The 20,313-nt window shown below is 55.7% G+C and overlaps 1 protein-coding gene across 1 annotated transcript in view; it reads left to right on the plus strand.

Annotated features, from left to right (window-relative positions):
• Window positions 1-651: 651 nt before the first annotated feature.
• Window positions 652-20,313, plus strand: part of DPT (dermatopontin) — a 29,952-nt gene continuing 10,290 nt past the window's right edge. Inside the window, exons 1-2 of the mRNA XM_004779253.3 lie at window positions 652-1,003; window positions 11,286-11,411. Coding sequence (XP_004779310.2) covers window positions 699-1,003; window positions 11,286-11,411 — 431 coding nt within the window. The 5' untranslated portion in view covers window positions 652-698. The remainder of the gene's footprint in view (window positions 1,004-11,285; window positions 11,412-20,313) is intronic.

Genomic DNA, 20,313 nt, shown 5'->3' on the forward strand with positions numbered 1-20,313 from the left:
TCACTACACACTTGGGAGCAGAGCGCAGTTTGTAAATGTGGCCAGTCCCAATCCAGCAGCTTAGGAGGTGCCTCAAGGGCAGAGAGCGTCCCGAACGTCCCCTCCCGCGGCCCACAGCACCTCCGTGTGTGACGACAGCTCCCAGAGCAGCCGTGCAAGCCTGCACGCCGTCTACACGCTGGCGGTCGAGAGACAGCGGGCCGAGAGCCTAAGAGAAACCAGGCCCCTCGCCCTGCAGAAATTGTAATGATTCCTTCCCTTCACGCCACGACGCTGCTGTTCTGGAATCCCTCCGGTGTCTGGGGGTCCCGAAGGCGAGTTGGGAGAACACAGGAGGGGCTTGCCGGGGGAGGGGAGCCCTCCGCGGGGGTGAAGCCTCTGCCAGTATCCTCTGTCTGCAGAGCCTCTGCCAGTATCCTCTGTCTGCAGAGCCTCTGCCAGTATCCTCTGTCTGCAGAGCCGGTCTCTTTCCAGGGCGTTTCTTTCATGTGCACGTTCTTCCGTTTTCCTAGAATTCCACCTTAAAACGAGCCGGATGGGCTTGCGGCCGGGATCTCCACGCCGAAGAGTCCTGCCTCAGCGATGACAGAGCAGCTGGAGCCCGTTCACCCACATCTGCCGGCCACATGTCGGCGGCCGCCGCATAAAACGGTCAGCCCGGCGGCCCAGGGGTTCAGTGCTTGCCAGCGCCCGGCAGCATGGACCTCGCTGTGCTCTGCGTGCTTCTGCCCCTGGTCCCCGCGGCCTGGGGCCAGTACGGAGACTACGGGTACCCGTACCAGCAGTACCACGACTACAGCGACGACGGCTGGGTGAACCTGAACCGGCAGGGCTTCAGCTACCAGTGTCCCCACGGGCAGGTGGTGGTGGCCGTGAGGAGCATCTTCAACAAGAAAGAGGGCTCGGACCGACAGTGGAACTACGCCTGCATGCCCACGCCGCAGAGCCTCGGGGAGCCCACGGAGTGCTGGTGGGAAGAGATCAACAGAGCCGGAATGGAGTGGTAAGGGCAGCCTGCGTGCGGCGGGGGGCGCGGCGGGGGCGGGGGGCCCGGCGGGGGGCGCGGCCGTGGTAGCCGTCCCTGCTCCAGCCTCTAGGGCCGGGGGCCGGGAGCTCGTTCTCTGGGGGGCCGGCCTGCTGCCCAGTAGCCTTCAGGACAGACAGAAACCCAGGACGGGGAGTGCCCGCAGCAGACGGGCTCCTCTGAGGTTCTGTTCCTTCCAGAATCAAGCCCTCCTCTCTGTCTGGTCGGGGACGGCCATGGGTCTGCGAAATGTTTCCTAGCCTGCGAAAAGATAAGTACAGAAATGGACACTTTACAAATTTCTTTTTCTTAAAGACTGTATTTATTTGACAGAGAGAGATCACAAGGAGGCAGAGAGGCAGGCAGAGAGAGAGGAAGAAGCAGGCTCCCTGCTGAGCAGAGAGCCCGATGTGGGACTCGATCCCAGGACCCTGAGATCATGACCTGAGCCGAAGGCAGAGCCTTAACCCACTGAGCCACCCAGGTGCTCCAAAGACACTTTAAAGACAACAATTTTACATTGTTGTGATGTCCAAATGGCGTTTTAATTTGGCAGTAACTTATTTACTGTTTTACGATGGTATTGGTCTGAGAGACTGTGGGGACAGTGACCAACGGGACACAGACAGTCTGAGACGCACGGACTTGAAACAAGTGACTGGGGAAGAGTGGACAAAGAAGCTGAGGCCAAGAGAAGGGAAATTAAGTCTCTGTTGCCCCAGGAAAAACTCGCTCTCTGGGTTGTAAGAGCTGAGATCCTCCTCTCTGTGAATTTAAAGTGGGTTTCACTGCCAGAGAATAGTTTCCTAAAGACTTTCAGGGAGAAGTGCTGTCCTCACCCGAACGGACTCTGCCACAGTCAGTGGTGTGAAGTGGTCCAGGCTGGGGCTTCGCTGTGGGTGTGACCGTCCCGGCCCCAGAGCTTGGTCAGGACCCGTCCCAGCACTACTGCCTGCAGGCAGCTTCGGGGGAGGGCCGGGGCCCCGGGGGCGGAGGTGAGGGAGGGGTCTGGGGGAGGCAGGTCCAGGCTGCAAAGCAGGGCTCTCTGAGGGTTCCAGAAGCACGTGGCGGAGAACGGGTTGGGGGTGGTCGAACCTGGGGGATCACGCAGCCAGCAGACCGCACCATGACGAGACACGGAGAGGGACAGGCGCCGACATGCCTGTGGAGGGGCAGGCAAGAGAGGGGACTTCTGAGTCGTCCAACGGCCGCCGTTCGGGGAGGGCTTACCCTGGGCTAGCACTGTTATCCCCTCAGCGCTCAGAACAAATCCTGAGTCGTTATGCGCAGCCAGACTGCGGTCTGCAGACCCCGGGGTCCCCTCAGCCAGCAAGTGGCCGAGCCGGGATTCAATCCAGAGCGTCTTAACCCCGAAGTGCATGAGCTCGGCCGCGGTGACGAGAATCGTGACCGCCTGCTGCCCCCTTGCTGTGGGCCAGGGGCCGGCGCTGGACCCAGGGAAGGGTGTCCCCCGGGGGCCGGGAGCTGCGAGGTCGCAGAGGAAGCTGAGGCTGCAGGAGTGGAGGCGGCGTGGTGACCGTGACGGAGGAGGGGCCCAGCCAGCTCGGGGGCGGGCAGGGCGCGGTCAAACACGCGGCAGCAGGTGTGGCCCTTTTCTGGGCTTTCGTTGTCTGCCCGACTGTCTCTGTTCAGTGGATTTAATGACCCAGACTCCTGTTAGGAGTCCCCCCGGCCTCGGCGACGCCCACAGCCAGGCCCACGGCTCGGCCTGGTCCTCCCAGCGGGGGCTGCTGTCTGCGCGGGGCCCCCTCTAATGCCCCTTTCTAGAGCCGTGTGGGAAAACAGCGCTCAGAGATGATTTCTGGGCTCTGAGTCAGAAGGCCTGCGTTTGGGTCCAGGCTCCAAGACCACGTGACCTTGCTCCAGGGGTTCAACTCTCTGGGCTCAAACCGCATGTGGAAAATCAATGTCACGCTGCATGACCTCAGAAGAATCCACAACCGCCGTAGCCCACGCTCGTCTGGCCCCGAAAGTGCACTTGGATTTCTCTGGCGCTCTGACCCCGGCGTCTCCCTGCTGGGAGAGAAGGCAACTGGTGCTTCGTCTGAAACGTGCCAGCTGCGTCCGGTGCGCGGAGCTCCCAGGCTGCTGCAAGAAAAGTGAGAGCGGAAGGGAGTGGACGGCCGGCGGGAGTCGAGGGACAGGCTGACAGACGAGGCGGGCTCCCCTGCCCCCACGCCGGGCCGACCCACGCCGGGCTGCCCGCCCCACGCCGGGCCGGGCCGACTCAACGGTTTTCCTCCCCCCTTTCTACCCTCCGCTGCCTCCTACTCGGCTAATCACAGAGTGAAAAATGCCCAAACATGAAAACCTCTGCTGCCCCAGGTCTGATACCAATTAGCACAAAAGCGCTTCTGAGATGATTATTGGTTTGAGTTTTGGCTCTGGTCTCAGTGAAAAGTCTGGAAGGAAAGGATTTGCTCCTCGGCCGACGCGCCGTCCCACTCGCCCTGGGCTTGTGATCTGCTCTGGGGGCAGAGCTGCGGCGGCTCCGGGACTCTGGCTCGGCCCCGTCCGGGGTCCCCTGGCGGGTCTGCTTCAGGAGGGAGAGGAGCCCAGGGGCCGATCTGACAACAGGACACAGGACCCGCAGAGACGCTTGCGAATGGAAGCACAGATTTAAAACGTGCTGCACAGGGTGGCCGGTGGCTCCGTCTCTTAAGAGTCGGACTCTTGGCTTTAGCTCAGGTCATGATCCCGCCATCGTGGGATCGAGCCCCGGGCCAGGCTCTGCGCTCAGCCCGGAACCTGCTTCAGAGGTTGCTCTACCCCGCTCACTCTCTCTCTCAGGTAAATAAATAAAATCTTTAAAAATAAATAACTGAATGAAAAGGGTGTCGAGCGTGGCTGAGCGACTCATACCCCTGCCGTTGGCTACAGTTTCTCGGGAGAAAACTACCTCTTCGGGTGCCGGACTCTGGGGCGCCGGCTGTTCCCCGGAGCCCAGGAGCGGAGCGCGCAGGACCGGAGCTCGGTTCCCGTCATCTGACTCTCCGCGAGACCAGGGCGCTGGACGTGCAGAGCGATCCCCCCGATCCACGGTTCTGAGCCCTCCGGGCCCACAGTGCCGCCTCCTCTGAGACTCTCAGACCACCTGGTCCAGACCCATGTTTGCCGCCTTCTAACCCCGACCTGCTCGCGGTTGCTGCGGAGGCCCCGTCATCACCTGACCGGTGTTTGTGGGCTGTCCGTCTCCTTCAAACAAGCTTTACGGAGGTAGGGACTCTGTCTTGTTTGACACGGCCCAGAGTATTCCCCAGGGCCTGGGGCATGCGGCGCACAGTAGGACCAGTAAATGCGGCCGCACCCCTGCATCGGACTAGCCAGTGTTGAGAGCGGTTCGACCCAGCCAGTGTCCGCACCTTGCCCAGCAGAGAAGCCTGCGGGTGCACCTGCGGGGAAACCGTTTGTTCGTAGTTTCGGCTCTCAGTGTCCTGTTGCTTATAGGGCCCGGCTTTGCTGTTGGCCTCACATTCTGGCTAGTTGTGTTGGTTGCCCTGAGACTCCCTGAGGTTCTCTGAAACATGCACAGAGGACGTCGGACTCACTCACCTCCGATGAATTCTTTATTGGATCTCCATGATCCCCAAACCTTACTGTCCCGGTAAACGTTCAAAAGTACAGTCATGAGCTCTTTCTCTCAAAAACCACAGGGGCCGAATGCCACATTCTGGTGTGGATCTTGGTGCACACACACACACACACACACACACACACGGAAGAAGACATTCGTGGGAAACATGAAACCCAGATGCAGTCTGGCACTGACATTTGCAGCGATCGAAACTCCTCGGCGCAGATCAAGGAACCAGAGTTCTGAGATACGGTCAGGGGACAACTCTTCTGTACATCTAAGATTACTTCAGTCTGAAAGGATTTTACAAACAAGGCCCCACACTGGTAGTTAAAGGCAAACAGCAGCAGAACCAAAGAAGCTGAGCCCAGGAGAGGCCTGAGAGTCAGCGCAGCAGCGTCCTCACGTCACGGAGGAGGAGCGAAGGCCCAGGGAGTCGGCGACGGAGAAACCCGTGAAACAGGTGTGCTCCGTGTGGGGCTACCAGCCTCGGCCTGGTCTCGAGGTGCGGGCTGGTTTATAAACATACGCTCCTTTGGTCTTTCACTCACACAAGATGTTTATCACAGACTTTGCCGGACTCCCAGAGCGTGACGAACGGCATGCGGTCTGTGGCCTTGAGTCACTCGCAGTCTAGTCTTACTGATCGTCACGGTGCTGCGGGGAGGCAGCACCGCATACCCCGTTGGCAGAGGAGGGGTGTGGCTCCGAGCATCGGGATGCCTGGCCGCTGGGAGCGGGTGAGCAGCAGAGGGAGAGGCTCAAGCCAGACATTTCGATGCCCCAGTGCTGCTGGCCGACGGGAAAGGTTGGCTTCGTTTCTGTTTGTGGACAAAGCCAGGCTCAAGAAGATATCGCAGCCCCAGAAGAGTGACTTCTGAGGGCAAGAAGGCAAGTGTGGAGAAAGGTGATGGCCGCTGCGGGGTTCTTGCCGACTGCCCACCACGGCCACCCTTCTTCGGAGTCCCAGGAATCAGCTAATAACTGTCTGGGGGACTCGAGTTTTGCAAAAATGGCTCTTGGCTGTGCTCATAAGGATGGCAAATGTCCACTAATCCCAGGAGAGGGTTTGCCTCTGCGGACGTGCCTGCCAGACATAATCTTGTCCTTAAATAAGAGGCTCCCCAGAGTTACGAGATCTTCCTCTTAAAGTAATGGAAAGATGATTTTTGCAGCCCAGCAGGACAGTGCTCCAGAGGCCACCGTACTGCCGCGGAGGCGGGCTGGGTCATCTTCCGAGCCCGTTTCTCCCTCCACAAAGACGGAAGGAAGTGATGTAACATCTAGGCGTTACCGGCAGTGTGTCCCTGAGAAGATCACGTAATGTCTCAAGTCCACGTTTCCTTAAGGTCGCACACCGGTGGCGGTGGGAACTGGCTAGGCAAGCCCGTGCCATGAGACGGTTTCGGTGACTTGAAGTCATGAACGGGGGGTCACGGCGTGGAGCATACACCGTGCGCGGCAGGTCCCTGACAAAGGTTACTTGTTTCTACTCTCGACCGCTCTGTGGAAACTCAACTCAGATATCACAGTCCATTGAAGAGCTGGAGATGAGATGTGAATTGGTCCATTACAAAGGCCCCTGGTGTTACCATTTTGCTTAGGGATGTGTAATTCAGCTATGATCTGTGAAGAGTTAACGTGCGTTATGAGTGTCTTGAATATCGCTCACATTTTCAGAGATGTTGAGGCACCATTTGATCTCTGGGTTAGCAAATGTTGTGCTAATTGATGTCCGTGGGCTCCTGTCCCCGAGCCTCAGATCCCCACCTGACCTGGGCTTGCTCTCAAGCCATAATGGACCTCAGGACATTAATATGTCACACAAGATCATCTGGATCTTCTCGGATGCCTTTGGGATCGTCTCTACTGGTCGCATTTTTCCAAAACGGGGCAGGAGTTTGTATTTTGAGGAGAACACGCTTTTATCCCTCTGTCCTGCTGTGTTTTTTTCTTTCATCCAGAGAAGCTACTCAGCAGGTCCTTGTGCGTCACCGTCTGGAAACCTGGTAGACAGGCAGGTGGACTCGAAACCAGACGCAGAGAAGACAGGAGAGTCTTCCTCAGAGGCGGGCGGTGCCGCGCGCTTCAGGCCGAGCGCTCACGTCCCCGCTGTGTGGCGGAAGGTACCTCCAGAAACGGCACCGGCACGCCTTACCCCAGACCGCCTCTTGCCGCTTCCCCTTGCCACTTGCTGTCCCCAGGTCCGCACCTGGTGTCTCGCTTCTCTCCTCTGGCTACGGTGCCGGTCTTCCTCCGACACCCGCATTGCCGTGGCAGGTGCGAGCGGGCACCGGGCCACGCACAGAACCAGGCAGAGAGTAGTTCCGATGAGGGTTTGCTGGAAGCTTTAATGAACATTCTGAAGCCCTGTGGACTGTGTTCTTTGAGTTGCACTCAAAGGCTTGTTCTGGGGAAAAGAGAATTAAGAGGCATCAAAACTTGATTCTAAAATAATGAATCTCTTGGTGGAACTTAAGCCCCCGCCAAGCTGGATCAGGAGGAAAACTGGGGAGAGTGAGGAGGCTGAGTCACACGGCGTCTGTCCCCCAGTGGCTCTTACTGCACCCCTGCCGGCCGGGTGGAGACCCGCGGACGGGCCTGGAGCGCGGCGCACCTCTGCGGGCCTGGAGGAAAGAGACCGCGCAACCGCCGTTCGATGTGACTGTGGAAGCTTGACCCAGAGGGCGCTGCTTTACCCTGTCCTGGGACAGCCCCGTCGCTCGCTGTAAGAGCTTGGGCTTTTTGTAAGTTTGGGCCCAAGCCAGCCGAGACTGTGAGGAGGGACTAACACCCCACAGAAGAGCTCACCAGCCCGACCAGACATGGGCACCCCCGCCGGTCCCAGCCTCCGTCACTCGGCCTGACGGACAGCCCGGACCCAAGGAGGACTCCAGGAGACAGAGAAACCCCGGCCAGGGGAGGAGCCGGAAGCAGAGGACGGTCTTGACACAACGCTGGGCCCCGAGAGCTCCCGTGCAGAGATTCGGCCTCAGAAGAAGCGGCGTCCGGGTCCTGCTCTCGGTTTCCCCGAGATGGGGCTCCGGTGCGGCTCCACGGCGGGGCAAGGACAGGGCGCGGGTGGGACCTGGTCGGCCGCTTCCTCGACGGGAGGCCGCCCTCTCATGGCAGGTCCCCGCGTGCTCTCGGGGAGGGCTCCTCGCTGCCCGTGACCCGCCGTCTAGAAGGTTTCCTCCGTCCGGTGGAGCAGGGGTTTGTGAAACCAACGAGCCTTCGGCGTCCGAAGGGCGGGAGCGGGAGCGTCTGCGCTCGGCCGGGCCACCCCGGCTGGGGAGTCGGCGCCCGGGACGCGGTTCTGCGGGCGCCTGTGCGGCGGTCCGGCCGGTCGTGCAGGAGCGCCGAGCGGCCCGAGACGAGGGCGGAGGCTTCAGCCAGTCTTCTCGCCACCAGCCCCTTCTTAAAAATGGAGTCTGAGTCGCCTCACCGATGCCGGCCCTCGGCCGCCCCGCAGCCCCCCCTCACGGCCACCCTCGCCCGCTTCGCTCCTGCGGGCCCCCCTGGTTGCGGTCCTGCCGCTTGTGGCCACGTACGCGAGCGAGTCTGGTCCAATAAGGAGCTTTTACAGAACAGTGATCGGAGGGGACAGGCGTGGAGCAGGCTTCGTTCCTGAGGGAGAAGGTGATGTGGGGCGAGCTTCAGTCACTCTGCGTCCTGGAAACTTCTGGGGGGAGCGGCAGGGCCCTTTCTGGATCGGAGCAGGGGCTCTCCTGTGTCACCCGTGCCTCTGGGGACGGCAGACTTCTGACCAGGCCCCTGTCCGTCCGCTCTCCCGTCAGACTCCTGCTAGAGCTGCTGTGCGGGGCACCGAGGGCGGGTTCAACCTGAGGTCGGAGCGGACTTTCCCCTTAGGGTCTTCACCATCCACTCACGTCTGCGCGCTGCCGCGGGCATGTGGGCTGGCAGCTCCCCGGCCTACCTCCGGGAGCTTCGTGCTGGGCGGTCAGCAGCTCAGGGCCACACTGGAGTCCGCCGGCTTTGCTCCGACTGGAGACGTTTGAGCAGGCAGCTCTGGCCCAGCTTTCACAGTCGCGGCTGTCGAGTGGACGAAATGAAAGCAGGTCACACTAACAAATGACGCTTCGAGCGCCAGGAGTCATGTGCCTCGTCTCGTTAAACGAGTGTGTGCTCTTATTATGACCGTTTTACAGAAGAGAAAACTGAGGCCAACACGGAGTATAAATCCTACACCCAAGACAACAGCCAGGGGTGACTGCAGCCCGGGCCAGCAGCACCGTCCACACTCTTCCTGCGTGACTTCCTGCGTGGGCCACAAGCCCTACCGAGCTCCGCGCTCGCGTGCGCTCCCAGAAGGAGAGGCCGCGGGACAGAGGCAGGAGGGGAGCCCCGCCCGGTTTTCTGGTCTTCACGGGCAGCGCCATCGGAGGTGGCATGCGAGGGAGCGACACACACACTCCCGCACAGGGTCGCGGGGCCAGCGGCCTGGCTCTCAGCCGGCGGGAATTCACGGAGCTGGGCTTGTGCCCCGTGAAACAGCTCAGCTTATCTTGCTACACTGATGTTTACTTAAGGGAACTCCCCCCCGGGAACACGGTCCCCACAGGACAAACCCCGACAATGGGACAAGAGCCACAGGGAAACCGCAGCCTGGCTCGGTCTCGAAGGGCTGTTTGGAGGAAACCAGAATTGCTGTGACGGTGAGGAGGAGGAGGCAGAAGCCGTCCAACACCTCCCTCCTGAACGGCTCGCACTCGCCCTGCTAGAAGGACGCGGCAGGCTGTCGGACCACACGCTGCCCCACACCTGAGCATCCGTTCCAGTCACAGTCCCAAGGGGGGCAGGTGTTTTCCAAAGTGGCAGGATGAGCCGTGAGCAACGTTAGAGCAAAGAAGGTTAGTGGGTCAGGGCTCGGGTCTCACCGCACGCTTGAACCCGCACTCCTGATCCCCCAGCGCTGTGTCTGGGGTCCGCCAGAACCTCTAACATCCCAGGGACAGGCAAGTCCGGCTGAGACGCGAGGCTGCCCAACACCAAGCCACTCCTCAGTGCCCTCAGCACGGCCGCGTGGTGACTGTGCAGGACCGCCGGGTGGTGTGTGGAGCGGATGGACGAATGCGTGCGTGTTTGAGTGCGGCTGTGCACAGACGAGTGAATGAGAGGTCAGATGCCTTCCGCTCAGAGACAGGAAGTATATTTAATACCAGTTCCGGCAAATCCACGGGGTCGTTTCCAGCGATTGCAAAGAAACCATCACTGGTTTTATAGTCTGTGTCTCAGCAAAGTCCCTCTCACCGATGAGCAGGAGAGAGACAGCAATTCTGGATTCCTTATTCTTACACTATCTGCTGTATCTTCCGGGAACTTACCTGTACTTGGGAAATGGGGCTGTGTTCCGGAACCGTCAGGCCATCACACGCAGACACCGTCCTGAGCGCGAGCTTGACCAGTGGCTGGGAGATGGGAAACACGAGAACCTGACGGAGCTGAGGGCTGGTTTCGGAAGGACTAGTGAGAGATCCCACCCCGCACCAGGCCGGGTGGACACAGCCTCCGCCCCGTCCAGCAGGAAGTGGCAGCCTTCAGACACTGGTGGGATTTGGGCCGGAGCCGGGAGAAAGCAGTCGTGGAGGAGGGTCGAGGGAAGAAATGGTCGCAGCGGCCGCAGCCGGACCGAGGAAGGTGCCGTGCGATGGCCGGGCCAACGCCCAGAGGCCTCAGCAGACCAGCTAGAAAGAAAGAGGAGGGTCTGTGGACCAGAGAGAAGGGTTTCCCCTCCTCAAAGAAACAGAACAGAGCGTCTAAGACAGGGAAAAGGTCCCTACAGGGAACTTGAGGCAGTCCGTTGGCCTGTCACCCTGGAAGAAGTGTGCCGTGTGCTGGGACCCACCGTGGGCGCTGGGGATAACTCCAAGCCAGCCCACCCTGACGACATACAGTCTAGCGGGTGGAAAGAAGATCCCTGCTAAGTGCCGAGAACCCGGGCATATAGTCCAGCTTCCCACGGGTGCCCCGTACGACGTGCCATCGTGCCCACCTGGGCTTTGGGGGTGCATGGGCTGGAGTGAATGGGTGTCCCGTGCAAACTCCTGGGGCTCTGTTCTTGAGCCAGAGAAACGTTGTTTGAAGTTCATCGATTCATTGTTTCTCTTTGTTTTCTTCTTATTTTAAATGCAAGTAAAATAAAGGGATTTCTGTTTCAAGTGGCAGGAATAACGTTGTGTTATTTTGTAAAAGATGCTTCTCTGTCCATCCATGCATGCACTCTTGTAAGTATAAGTTCATCGACGTCTCAGGAGCCAGGCTCCCCCGTTTCCTTCAGTGGAAATACTCTGAGTCGTCGGAGTTGTAATGGTGACCATATGTTATTTCAACAAGTACAGCAAAGTCTTTATCATCTGCATTACAGTGGACAACTGGTGCACCTGCGTGGCCTGGTCACGTAAGCATCCGACCCTTGATTTTGGCTCCAGCCATGCTCTCAGGGTCCCGAGACTGCGCCCCGTGTCAGGCTGCACACTGGGTGTGGAGCCTGCTTAAGATTCTCTCTCCCTCTGCCCCCCACCCAAGAGGCACGAATTGCTAGGAGTCTAGGTCATCAAAGCGGAGGCTGCCCCGGGAGCTGCGGGCACGGCGGGAGCGGGGGTCGTGGTGTCCTGGCCGTTTGCTCACTTGTTCCCTTCTCTCCAGGTACCAGACATGCTCCAACAACGGGCTGGTGGCCGGCTTCCAGAGCCGCTACTTCGAGTCCGTGCTGGACCGGGAGTGGCAGTTTTACTGCTGTCGCTACAGCAAGAGATGTCCCTACTCCTGCTGGTAAGCCTGGCCGCCGAGCGTAAGCCCGGAGACTCCTGGGGCTGCAGGGGAGCTTGGGAGGGCGCGGTGCGGTCCCTGTTTCTGACGGCAGACAAGCCTGGGCCGTCACGAAGGGTTTGGAAGGCAGCGGGCAGCAGTGGAAGGAAACGAAAGCGCAGCATTCACGAGAGGCTGGAACATTTCCGCTGGGAGGGACCTCCCGGCTCATCAGCCAGTGCCTCGACACCCCTCTTTTGGCAGGAAAGAACCCTACAAACCCACAGAACAAAGAGGTCACTCGTCCAGAGTTACGCGGCGTTCCATGGGGGCCACCCCGCCGCTGGGATGTGCTGACTCCCGGGGCAGTGCTCTCTCCCTCCACCACAGTAACGTCTCTTCGCAGCCGTGTCCTGGCCGGGAGCTGATTCTTCCCTTGTCACAGGTCAGAGCAGCAAACGTGGTCTATAATTACAGACCCGAGAGGAAGGCTAGTGTTTTCTAGACCCATTCGTAACTCCAGCCTGTATAATTTTGCCCCTTTTGTGCTCCCTGGGCTGAGGCCAGACATGGCCGACCCAGGCTTCAAACTGACGGTGGGGGCGGTGTGAACATATTTCTTTAGCGGGAAACTTCCAGCGGGGGTTGACAACACAGCTCGTCCCAAGTTCTTCAGTCTGAACATGAGCCGGGCATTTCTGCCTTGGACCGAGGGGTCCCAAAGTGTCCATGTTTGAAGTCTGGCTCCTCCAGGGACTGGGCTCTCTGCAGTGTGGTGCTGGAGAGGACAGCCTCGTGGGCCACACTTTCTCCTGCCACCAGACCGCGTGACCGCAAGCTGCCCGAGCAGGCGCCCTGACACTCAGCGTGGGCAACTCCAGAAGCTAAGAGTTTTCTGTTCAAAGTAACGAGAAACAGTAAGCGCAGAGCTCGAAGCCCCCGACACCAGTAGCTGTAGGACAGAGCCAGGCCTTGCCATGAAGTGGTCCTCGTCCCACGGGAGCAGGCGTGGCGAGGGTGTCAGGACCGCGACAGGTCCCAAAGCAAAGCCCTGAAGCTCGCACGTGCTGGGTGGGGTGGCAGAAACTCCGACGGAGGGGCACCGAGGAGCTGGAGCTCCCGTCTCGGCACTGACCCCTCCCCCTCCCCCTCCCCGCCTCCTGTCTGGCTGTAACTGTGCTAGAACGTCAGCTCCCTTCTCTTTGGGCCTCGAGTCCCAAGACGGCCACCTTTGCTGGGTCTCTGAGACTCTTGAGAATCCGATGAAAGCTGTAGGTCTTGGCCTCCAGGGAAAGAAAAAGCGCGTCACCGTGTTCAGACCAAAAGCGTACACAGAATCTCCAGGAGCCCTCAAAACCCCTGAAGGCCATCAAAAGACCTTTGAGGTTGTTTGAGCCCTAAAACTTCCTTGACGCCAAAGGTGCTTTTGTAAGAGGCAGTCCAGACACCAGAACTGCTTTCAAAGATGGGGAGAAGGTCCGTAAGGTGCCTGGACCCCACTGAGTGGGGAGGCGGTAGGAGCCTGCCAGCTGCCCCGAGAAGCACAGATTTCCCGGATTCCTGGATTTTCCTGTCCCCGATCTGCCAACAGGAAGCCCCTCCCCCACCCTCCGCTCCCAGGGGGAACCTGCCTCCCTCGAGGAGAGGCAGGGAGAGCCAGTTAAAATGAAAATGAATTCTCGGAAGGGTGAGAGTAAGCAACAGACTAATAGTCCGTCACCCCATTAGCAAGACGTCCCCTTAGGCTCCGGAGGAAAACATCTGGGCCTCCGTACCCCGTACCCCGGGTGGTCCAGAGGAGCAAGTTCTGGAGACCAGGGATGCGGAGATCAGCCCTGAGCTGCTGCGGGGGCGTGGGGCACCGTATAAGGGCAGGGGGAGGACCGGGCGTGGGGCCCTGCCTCTGCCCCTTATGGATGTCTGTCGGTGCTGGACTCGGACTGGCTGTAGACTGGGGGCATCTGGGCACACGTCGACTGTGCGTCCCCAGTGCCGTGTGTCATGCTCGGAACGTAGTGTCTGCTGGGTAATTACGGAATGAGTATTTGCAGACGGGATTCCGAAGGGCCGACACAAACAGGAAATATGATTCACTTAATTGCTCTAAAAGTTTTTTGTATTTTTTTTTAATCGCACTCTCCCACCCCTGTCCTAGAGTGTAAGCTCTGTGCAAGCAAAGACCTTTGTGTGGATTTGGTCCAGCCCTTAACTTGTGCCAAGCACTTCGTCGGCGCTCGGGAGCGTTTGTTGAACGAGCGATAACTTTGGCCTCTTCCTAATTCCATGAGGATAAAGCGAGATGATATATGTCCGGACGTGGCGCTGGCTGTGATCACACAGAGCTGACCCGTCCCCTGCGACCTTCCCAGCTCCAGGGTAGACCCAGCCTCCTCGCTAAAAGACAGGCCTCTCAAAGGCTGACTCTGCCCAAGGTCATCGCCATTGGGGTGGGTCGCAGAGCGGTGACTGGAGCTGGTTGAGCAGAGAAGCAAGAGACGGTCCACGGGGTAGTCTCCGGGGGGGGGGGGCGCACCCCTTGCTCCCCCGGCAGAGGAAGGGGGAGCTGGGGGAGCTGCACATCCCTGTGGGGACAACTTCTCTCCAAGACGGACAGGAGCATCGGCCCCTCTAGTGGTCACCCAGGCCCTGGCCCTGGCTTCTAGCCGAGCAGGGCAGCAGGGGGGAGTGGACTTAGGGCCACGGCTTTTGGCGATAAGGCAGGTAAGAAACAGTCTCACTCGTGTTGGAAAAATTGTCCAACAGCCGAGGTGGGAGCGAGTGGAGGTAAGGGGGCGCGGAAGGGAAACACCTCATCTTCCCAGAGCCCCGTATTCTGGGGCGTCTGGGGTCTGCATCCCTGTCCCAAACACCGCCTGACCTTCACCTGTGTCGCGGAGAGCCGAGACCCAAAAGACACGCAGGTCTTTACGTCCCAAGATGCCGGTCGCTCTCTGAGGCTGCCCCCGCCGTCTGTGGTCACCGGGTCCGTGGTCCCCTGTGGAGAGGTCCCAGCCCCCACCCGCTCCCCGCCACCGCCGGCCGTCCCTCCTCGCACGGCCGTAAGAAATGACCGTCAAGGTCCCCCACGTGCGCCCGCCCGTGGCGAAGACACGAAGAGCTGCGTGAGCCTGGAAACGCGTGTGGGAACCGAGTCCGGAGGTGAAAGATGAGCCACGTCTGCTCGGTCACCCGGGACACTCAGGTCCCTGTGGCAGAATGTCCCCAAGCCTTGGTCTGTGGGGCCCCCCTCGCCCACCGCTCGGCCACCGAGGTGTGTCACTGACGTCAGCAGAAGCCAGTGGGGAGGGCGAGGAGAGAATGACTCAGGAAGACGCGCGGCCGACTCGGAGTCAGGCCTCCTGAGGAGGACGTGGCTGGGCGGCCTCTGGCTCTGGCCACAGGGCGCTAGAGCCGAGGGCCACCGCGGTTGTCCAAGGAAACGGAGCTTTCTGGAAGGGGACTGGGAGCAGCCGCGGATGAGCCCGCTGCACCCCGGTGCGCAGCGTGTGACTCGCTCTCCCTCGGCTGTCTGGACGCGTCAGCGCCGTCGTCAAACGGCCCGTCATGACGTCGCATGTCCCTCTACATGCGGGCGAAACGGAGGTCTTTCTGCAGCGTCTCGGCCTTCCCGAGCCTGACCGCGCTGCTCCCCGAGAGCGACGCCGCAGGCCTGCAGGAGCCGTCGCGGTGTGGACCCACCCGTGAAGGGGACGCTTCGGCAGTGACAAGGGTCTCCTGCCAGCGCCGCTCCACTCGGTCCCTCCGACGGGCCCTCACGGTGCTCCCTGCGCCTTCCCCCTGCGGAAGCTGCCACCTGCGCGACGCCTTCCGTCCCGTCACTTCACCTGCCTGAATTAGCTCCCGGGGACCCGGCGGCGCAGCAGGGGGACACGTTCTCTCCCCCGCCGTGAGCCACCCGCGGCTCTGAGCCCGACCGTGCTGTGAGCTCGCTGAGCGAGCATCTGTCCCCCCCGCGTCTGCAACACTTGGGGGACACACCGCACCGCCACGCAGGGGGAGAGGACAGATCGCCCAGGCGGCGCCCGGGTGAGAATGAGGCTGTCGCTTGATGGGGACCAAGGTGCTGCCCTCACTTCGGGCGGTGAAGCTGCTCCTGGATGGTCTGTCTTGGTGGGACCCTGGCAGAGGCCGGATCTTGGACACACTCAGACGTGCTGTCGCCGAACAGGCCGCACCGGGCGGGAGACATGCGGGAGACACACGCTTACTTGTGTGTGAGGATTCCAGGGCTCGGTGCCATCACCTGCAAACCACAGACCCGTGTCACCGAAGAAGGCCCCCCCCAGAGCCTGCTGGTCCCGAGTCCCCGGTCCCCAAACAGCTGTGGCCGTGGCCGGCCCTGCGCAGACTGTCCCCGTCAGCGTGGGTGGCCGGCTGCAGACCCTGGTCCTGGGAACCGATGGTTGCGAATCGAGCCCCGATTTCCTTTTCCATGCACGGTTCTTCTCCAGACCCGTGGCCTTTCATCAGATTCTCTCCAAGTCATGTTTTGATAGGAAGAAAAAACGTTACTCTCCGAATCCACAGAGTCCCAACTTGGCGTCCTGTGGCCTTACGGGTCACTTTCTCCAGGGCCCGTCGTCCTGCCTTCCTGAAGCTCAGGTCTTACACCAGAGAACACGGTTCTTAATTCCTGGGTAGCTCTAGTCAGCGACGACAGAATCAGCGAACGAGAACAGCCTCCTCTCTCTACCCCAAAGCCTCAACCAAAGCTAATCTGTAACTCCTCATCTCAAGGTTCAGACTTTGTTTTTTACTTGTATATATTCTCTGGATTACTTTTTCTTTTTCTTCAATTAACATATAATGTATTCTTCGCCCCAGGGGTACGGATCTGTGAATCGACAGGCAACACACTTCACAGCACTCACCATAGCACTCACCGTCCCCAGGGTCCATCACCCCACGGCCCATCCCTGCCCCCCAAGCCCCGGCAACCCTCAGTTTGTTCTGTGAGATTAAGAGTCTCTTATGGTTTGTCTTCCTCGCTGGTTCCATCTTGTTTCATTTATTCCCTCCTTACCTCCCGCAACACTCTGCCTTCTCTCTCCAATTCCTCATAGCAGGGAGATCACATGATAATTGTCTTTCTCTGATTGACTTATTTCGCTCAGTGTAATCCCCTCTAGTTCCATCCACGTCGTTGCAAATGGCTATTGTGGACATTGCTGCTATAAACATTAGGGTGCATGTGCCCATTCGGACCACTAAAATGTCTATCTTCAGGGAAAATACCCAGTAGTGTGATTGCTGGGTCATAGGGTAGCTCTGTTTTAAACTTTTTCAGGAACCTCCATGCTGTTTTCCAGAGAGGCTGCACCAGCTCACATTCCCACCAACAGTGTAGGAGGGTTCCCCTTTCTCCGCATCCTCGCCAGCATCTGTCATTTCCTGACTTGTTGATTTTAGCCATTCTGACTGGTGTGAGGTGATACCTCATTGTGGTTTTGATTTGTATTTCCCTGATGCTGAGTGATGTGGAGCACTTTTTCATGTGTCTGTTGGCCATCTGGATGTCTTCTTTACAGAAATGTCTGTTCATATCCTCTGCCCATTTCTTGATTGGATTATGTGTTCTATAGGTGTTGAGTTTGATAAGTTCTTTATAGATTTTGGATACTAGCCCTTTATCTGATAAGTCATTTGTGAACATCTTCTCCCATTCTGTCAGTTGTCTTTTGGTTTTGTTAACTGTTTCCTTTGCTGTGCAATAACTTTTGATCTTGATGAAGTCCCAATAGTTCATTTTTGCCCTTGCTTCCCTTGCCTTTGGTGATGTTTCTAGGAAGATGTTGCTGCAGCTGAGGTCGAAGAGGCTGCTGCCTGTGTTCTCCTCAAGGATTTTGATGGATTCCTGTCTCACATTGAGGTCCTTCATCCATTTTTAGACTATTTTCATGTGTGGTGTAAGGAAATGGTCTGTATATGACTGTCCAATTGTCCCAGCACCATTTGTTGAAGAGACTGTCTTTATTCCATTGGACATTCGTTCCTGCTTTGTCAAAGATTAATTGATCATAAAGTTGAGGGTCTATTCCTGGGCTCTCTATTCTGTTCCATTGATCTGTGTGTCTCATTTTGTGCCAGTGCCATACTGTCTTAATGAGACAGCTTTGTAATAGAGCTTGAAGTCTGGAATTGTGATGCCACCAACTTTGGCTTTCGTTTTCAACATCCCTCTGGCTATTCGAGGTCTTTCTGGTTCCATATAAATTTTAGGATTATTTGTTCCATTTCTTTGAAAAATATGGATGGGATTTTTGATAGGGGTTGCATTAAACGTGTAGATTGCTTTAGGTAGCATCAACATTTTCACAATATTTGCTCTTCCAATTCATGAGCATGGAATGTTTTTCCATTTCATTGTGTATTCCTCAATTTCTTCCATGAGTACTTTATAGTTTTCTGAGTACAGATTCTTTGCTTCTTTCGTTAGGTTTATTCCTAGGAGTCTTGTGGGTTTGGGTGTAATTGTAAATAGGATGGACTCCTTAATTTCTCTTTCTTCTGTCTTGCTCTTGGTGTATAGAAATGCAGCTGATTTCTCTGCATTGATTTTATATCCTGACACTTTACTAAATTCCTGTATGAGTTCTAGCAGTTTAGGAGTGGAATGTTTTGGGTTTTTCACATAAAATATCCTATCATCTTCAAAGAGTGATAGTTTCACTTCTTAGCCAATTCAGATGCCTTTTATTTCTTTTTGTTGTCTGATTGCTGGGGCTAGGACTTCTAGCACTATGTAGAATAGCAGTGGTAACAGTGGACATCCCTGCCATATTTCTGACCTTATGGGAAAAGCTCTCAGTTTTTTTCTATTGAGAATGATATTCACTGTGGTCTTTTCATAGATGGCTTTGATGATATTGAGTTATGTACTCTCCATGCCTACACTGTAAAGAGTTTTGATCAAGAACGGATGCTGTATTTGTCAAATGCTTTTTCAGCATCTATTAAGAGTATCATATGGTTCTTGTCCTTTTTTTAAATTAATGTATTGTATCACATTGATAGATTTGCAGATGTTGAACCAACCTTGCAACCCAGGAATAAATCCCACTTGGTCATGGTGAATCATCCTTTTAATGTGCTATTGGATTCTCTTGACTAGTATTTTGGTGAGAATTTTCGCATCTGTGTTCATCACGGATATTGGTCTGTAATTCTCCTTTTTGATGGGGTCTTTGTCTGGTTTGGGGATCAAGGTAATGCTGGCCTCATAGAATGTGTTTAGAAGTTTTCCTTCCATCTCTATTTTTTTGGAATAGTTTCAGGAGAATATTTATTAAATGTTCTTTAAATGTTTCATAGAATTCCCCTGGGAAGCAGTCTGGCCCTCGGCTCTTGTTTGTTGGGAGATTTTTTTTTTTTTAAATAGGAACACATTTTAATATTAAGAGTCTGCTTTTACAACTACAGATTTCCCCAGGGAAAGACTTTTTTTTAATTTTTTCAATTTATTTATTTTCAGAAAAACAGTATTCATTATTTTTTCACCACACCCAGTGCTCCATGCAATCCGTGTTGGGAGATTTTTAATGACTGCTTCAATCTCCTTACTAGTTATGGGCACGTTCAGATTTTCTAGTTCTTCCTGGCTCAGTTTTGGTAGTTTATATGTCTCTAGGAATACCTCCATTTCTTCTAGATTATCAAATTTGCTGCCATATAGTTGCTTATAAATATGTTCTTATAATTGTATTTCTTTAGTGTTGGTTGTGATCTCTCCTCTTTCATTCTTGATTTTGTTAATTTGGGTCCTTTCTCTGTTCTTTTGGCTTCTATTTCATTGATTTTTGCTCTGGTCCTTATTATTTCTCTTCTCCTGCTGGGTTTAGGCTTTCTTTGCCTTTCTTTCTCCAGCTCCTTTAGGTATAGGGTTAGATTGTGTATTGAGACCTCTCTTGTTTCTTGAGAAAGGCTTGTATTGCTATATATTTTCCTCTCAGGACTGCCTTTGCTGTATCCAAAAGATTTTGAGCAGTTGTGTTTTCATTTTCATTTGTTTCCATGATTTTTTTCAATTCTCCTTTAATTTCCTGGTTGACCCATTCATTCTTCAGTAGGATGCTCTCTAGCCTCCATGTATCTGAATTTTTTCCAAATTTCCTCTTGTGATTGAGTTCTAGTTTCAAAGCATTGTGATCTGAAAATATACATGGAATGATCCCAATCTTTTGGTACCAGTTGAGACCTGATTTGTGACCCAGGATGTGATCTATTCTGGAGAATGTTCCATGTGCACTAGAGAAGAATGTGTATTCTGTTGCTTTGGGATGGAATGTTCTGAATATATCTGTGATGTTCATCTGGTCCAGTGTGTCATTTAAGGCTTTTATTTCCTTGTTGATCTTTTGCTTGGATGATCTGTCCATTTCAGTGAGGAGGATGTTAAAGTCCCCTAATAATATTGTATTATTATCAATATGTTTCTTTGATTTTGTTATGAATTGGTTTATATAGTTGGCTGATCCCATGTTAGGGGTATAGATATTTAAAATTGTTAGATCTTGTTGTTGGACAGGCCCTTTGAGTATAATATAGTGTCCTTCCTCATCTCTCATTATAGTCTTTGGCTTAACACTGAATTTGTCTGATATAAGGATTGCCACCCCACCTTTCTTTTGATGTCCATTAGCATGATACATTGTTTTCCACCCCCTCACTTTAAATCTGGAGGTGTCTTTGGGTCTAAGATGAGTTTCTTGAAAACAGCATATTGATGGTTTTATTTTTTTTTATCCATTCTGATACCCTGTGTCTTTTGATTGGGGCATTTAGCCCATTTACATTCAGGGTAACTATTGAAAGATTTGAATTTAGTGCCGTTGTATTGCCTGTAAGGTGACTGTTACTGTATGTTGTCTCTGTTCCTTTCTGGTCTGTTATGTTTAGGCTCTCTCTT

This window comes from Mustela putorius, unplaced genomic scaffold (genome assembly GCF_011764305.1).
Source record: "Mustela putorius furo isolate JIRA1106 unplaced genomic scaffold, ASM1176430v1.1 tig00001451_pilon_pilon_pilon, whole genome shotgun sequence".
In the NCBI taxonomy this organism is placed as follows: Eukaryota; Metazoa; Chordata; class Mammalia; order Carnivora; family Mustelidae; genus Mustela; species Mustela putorius.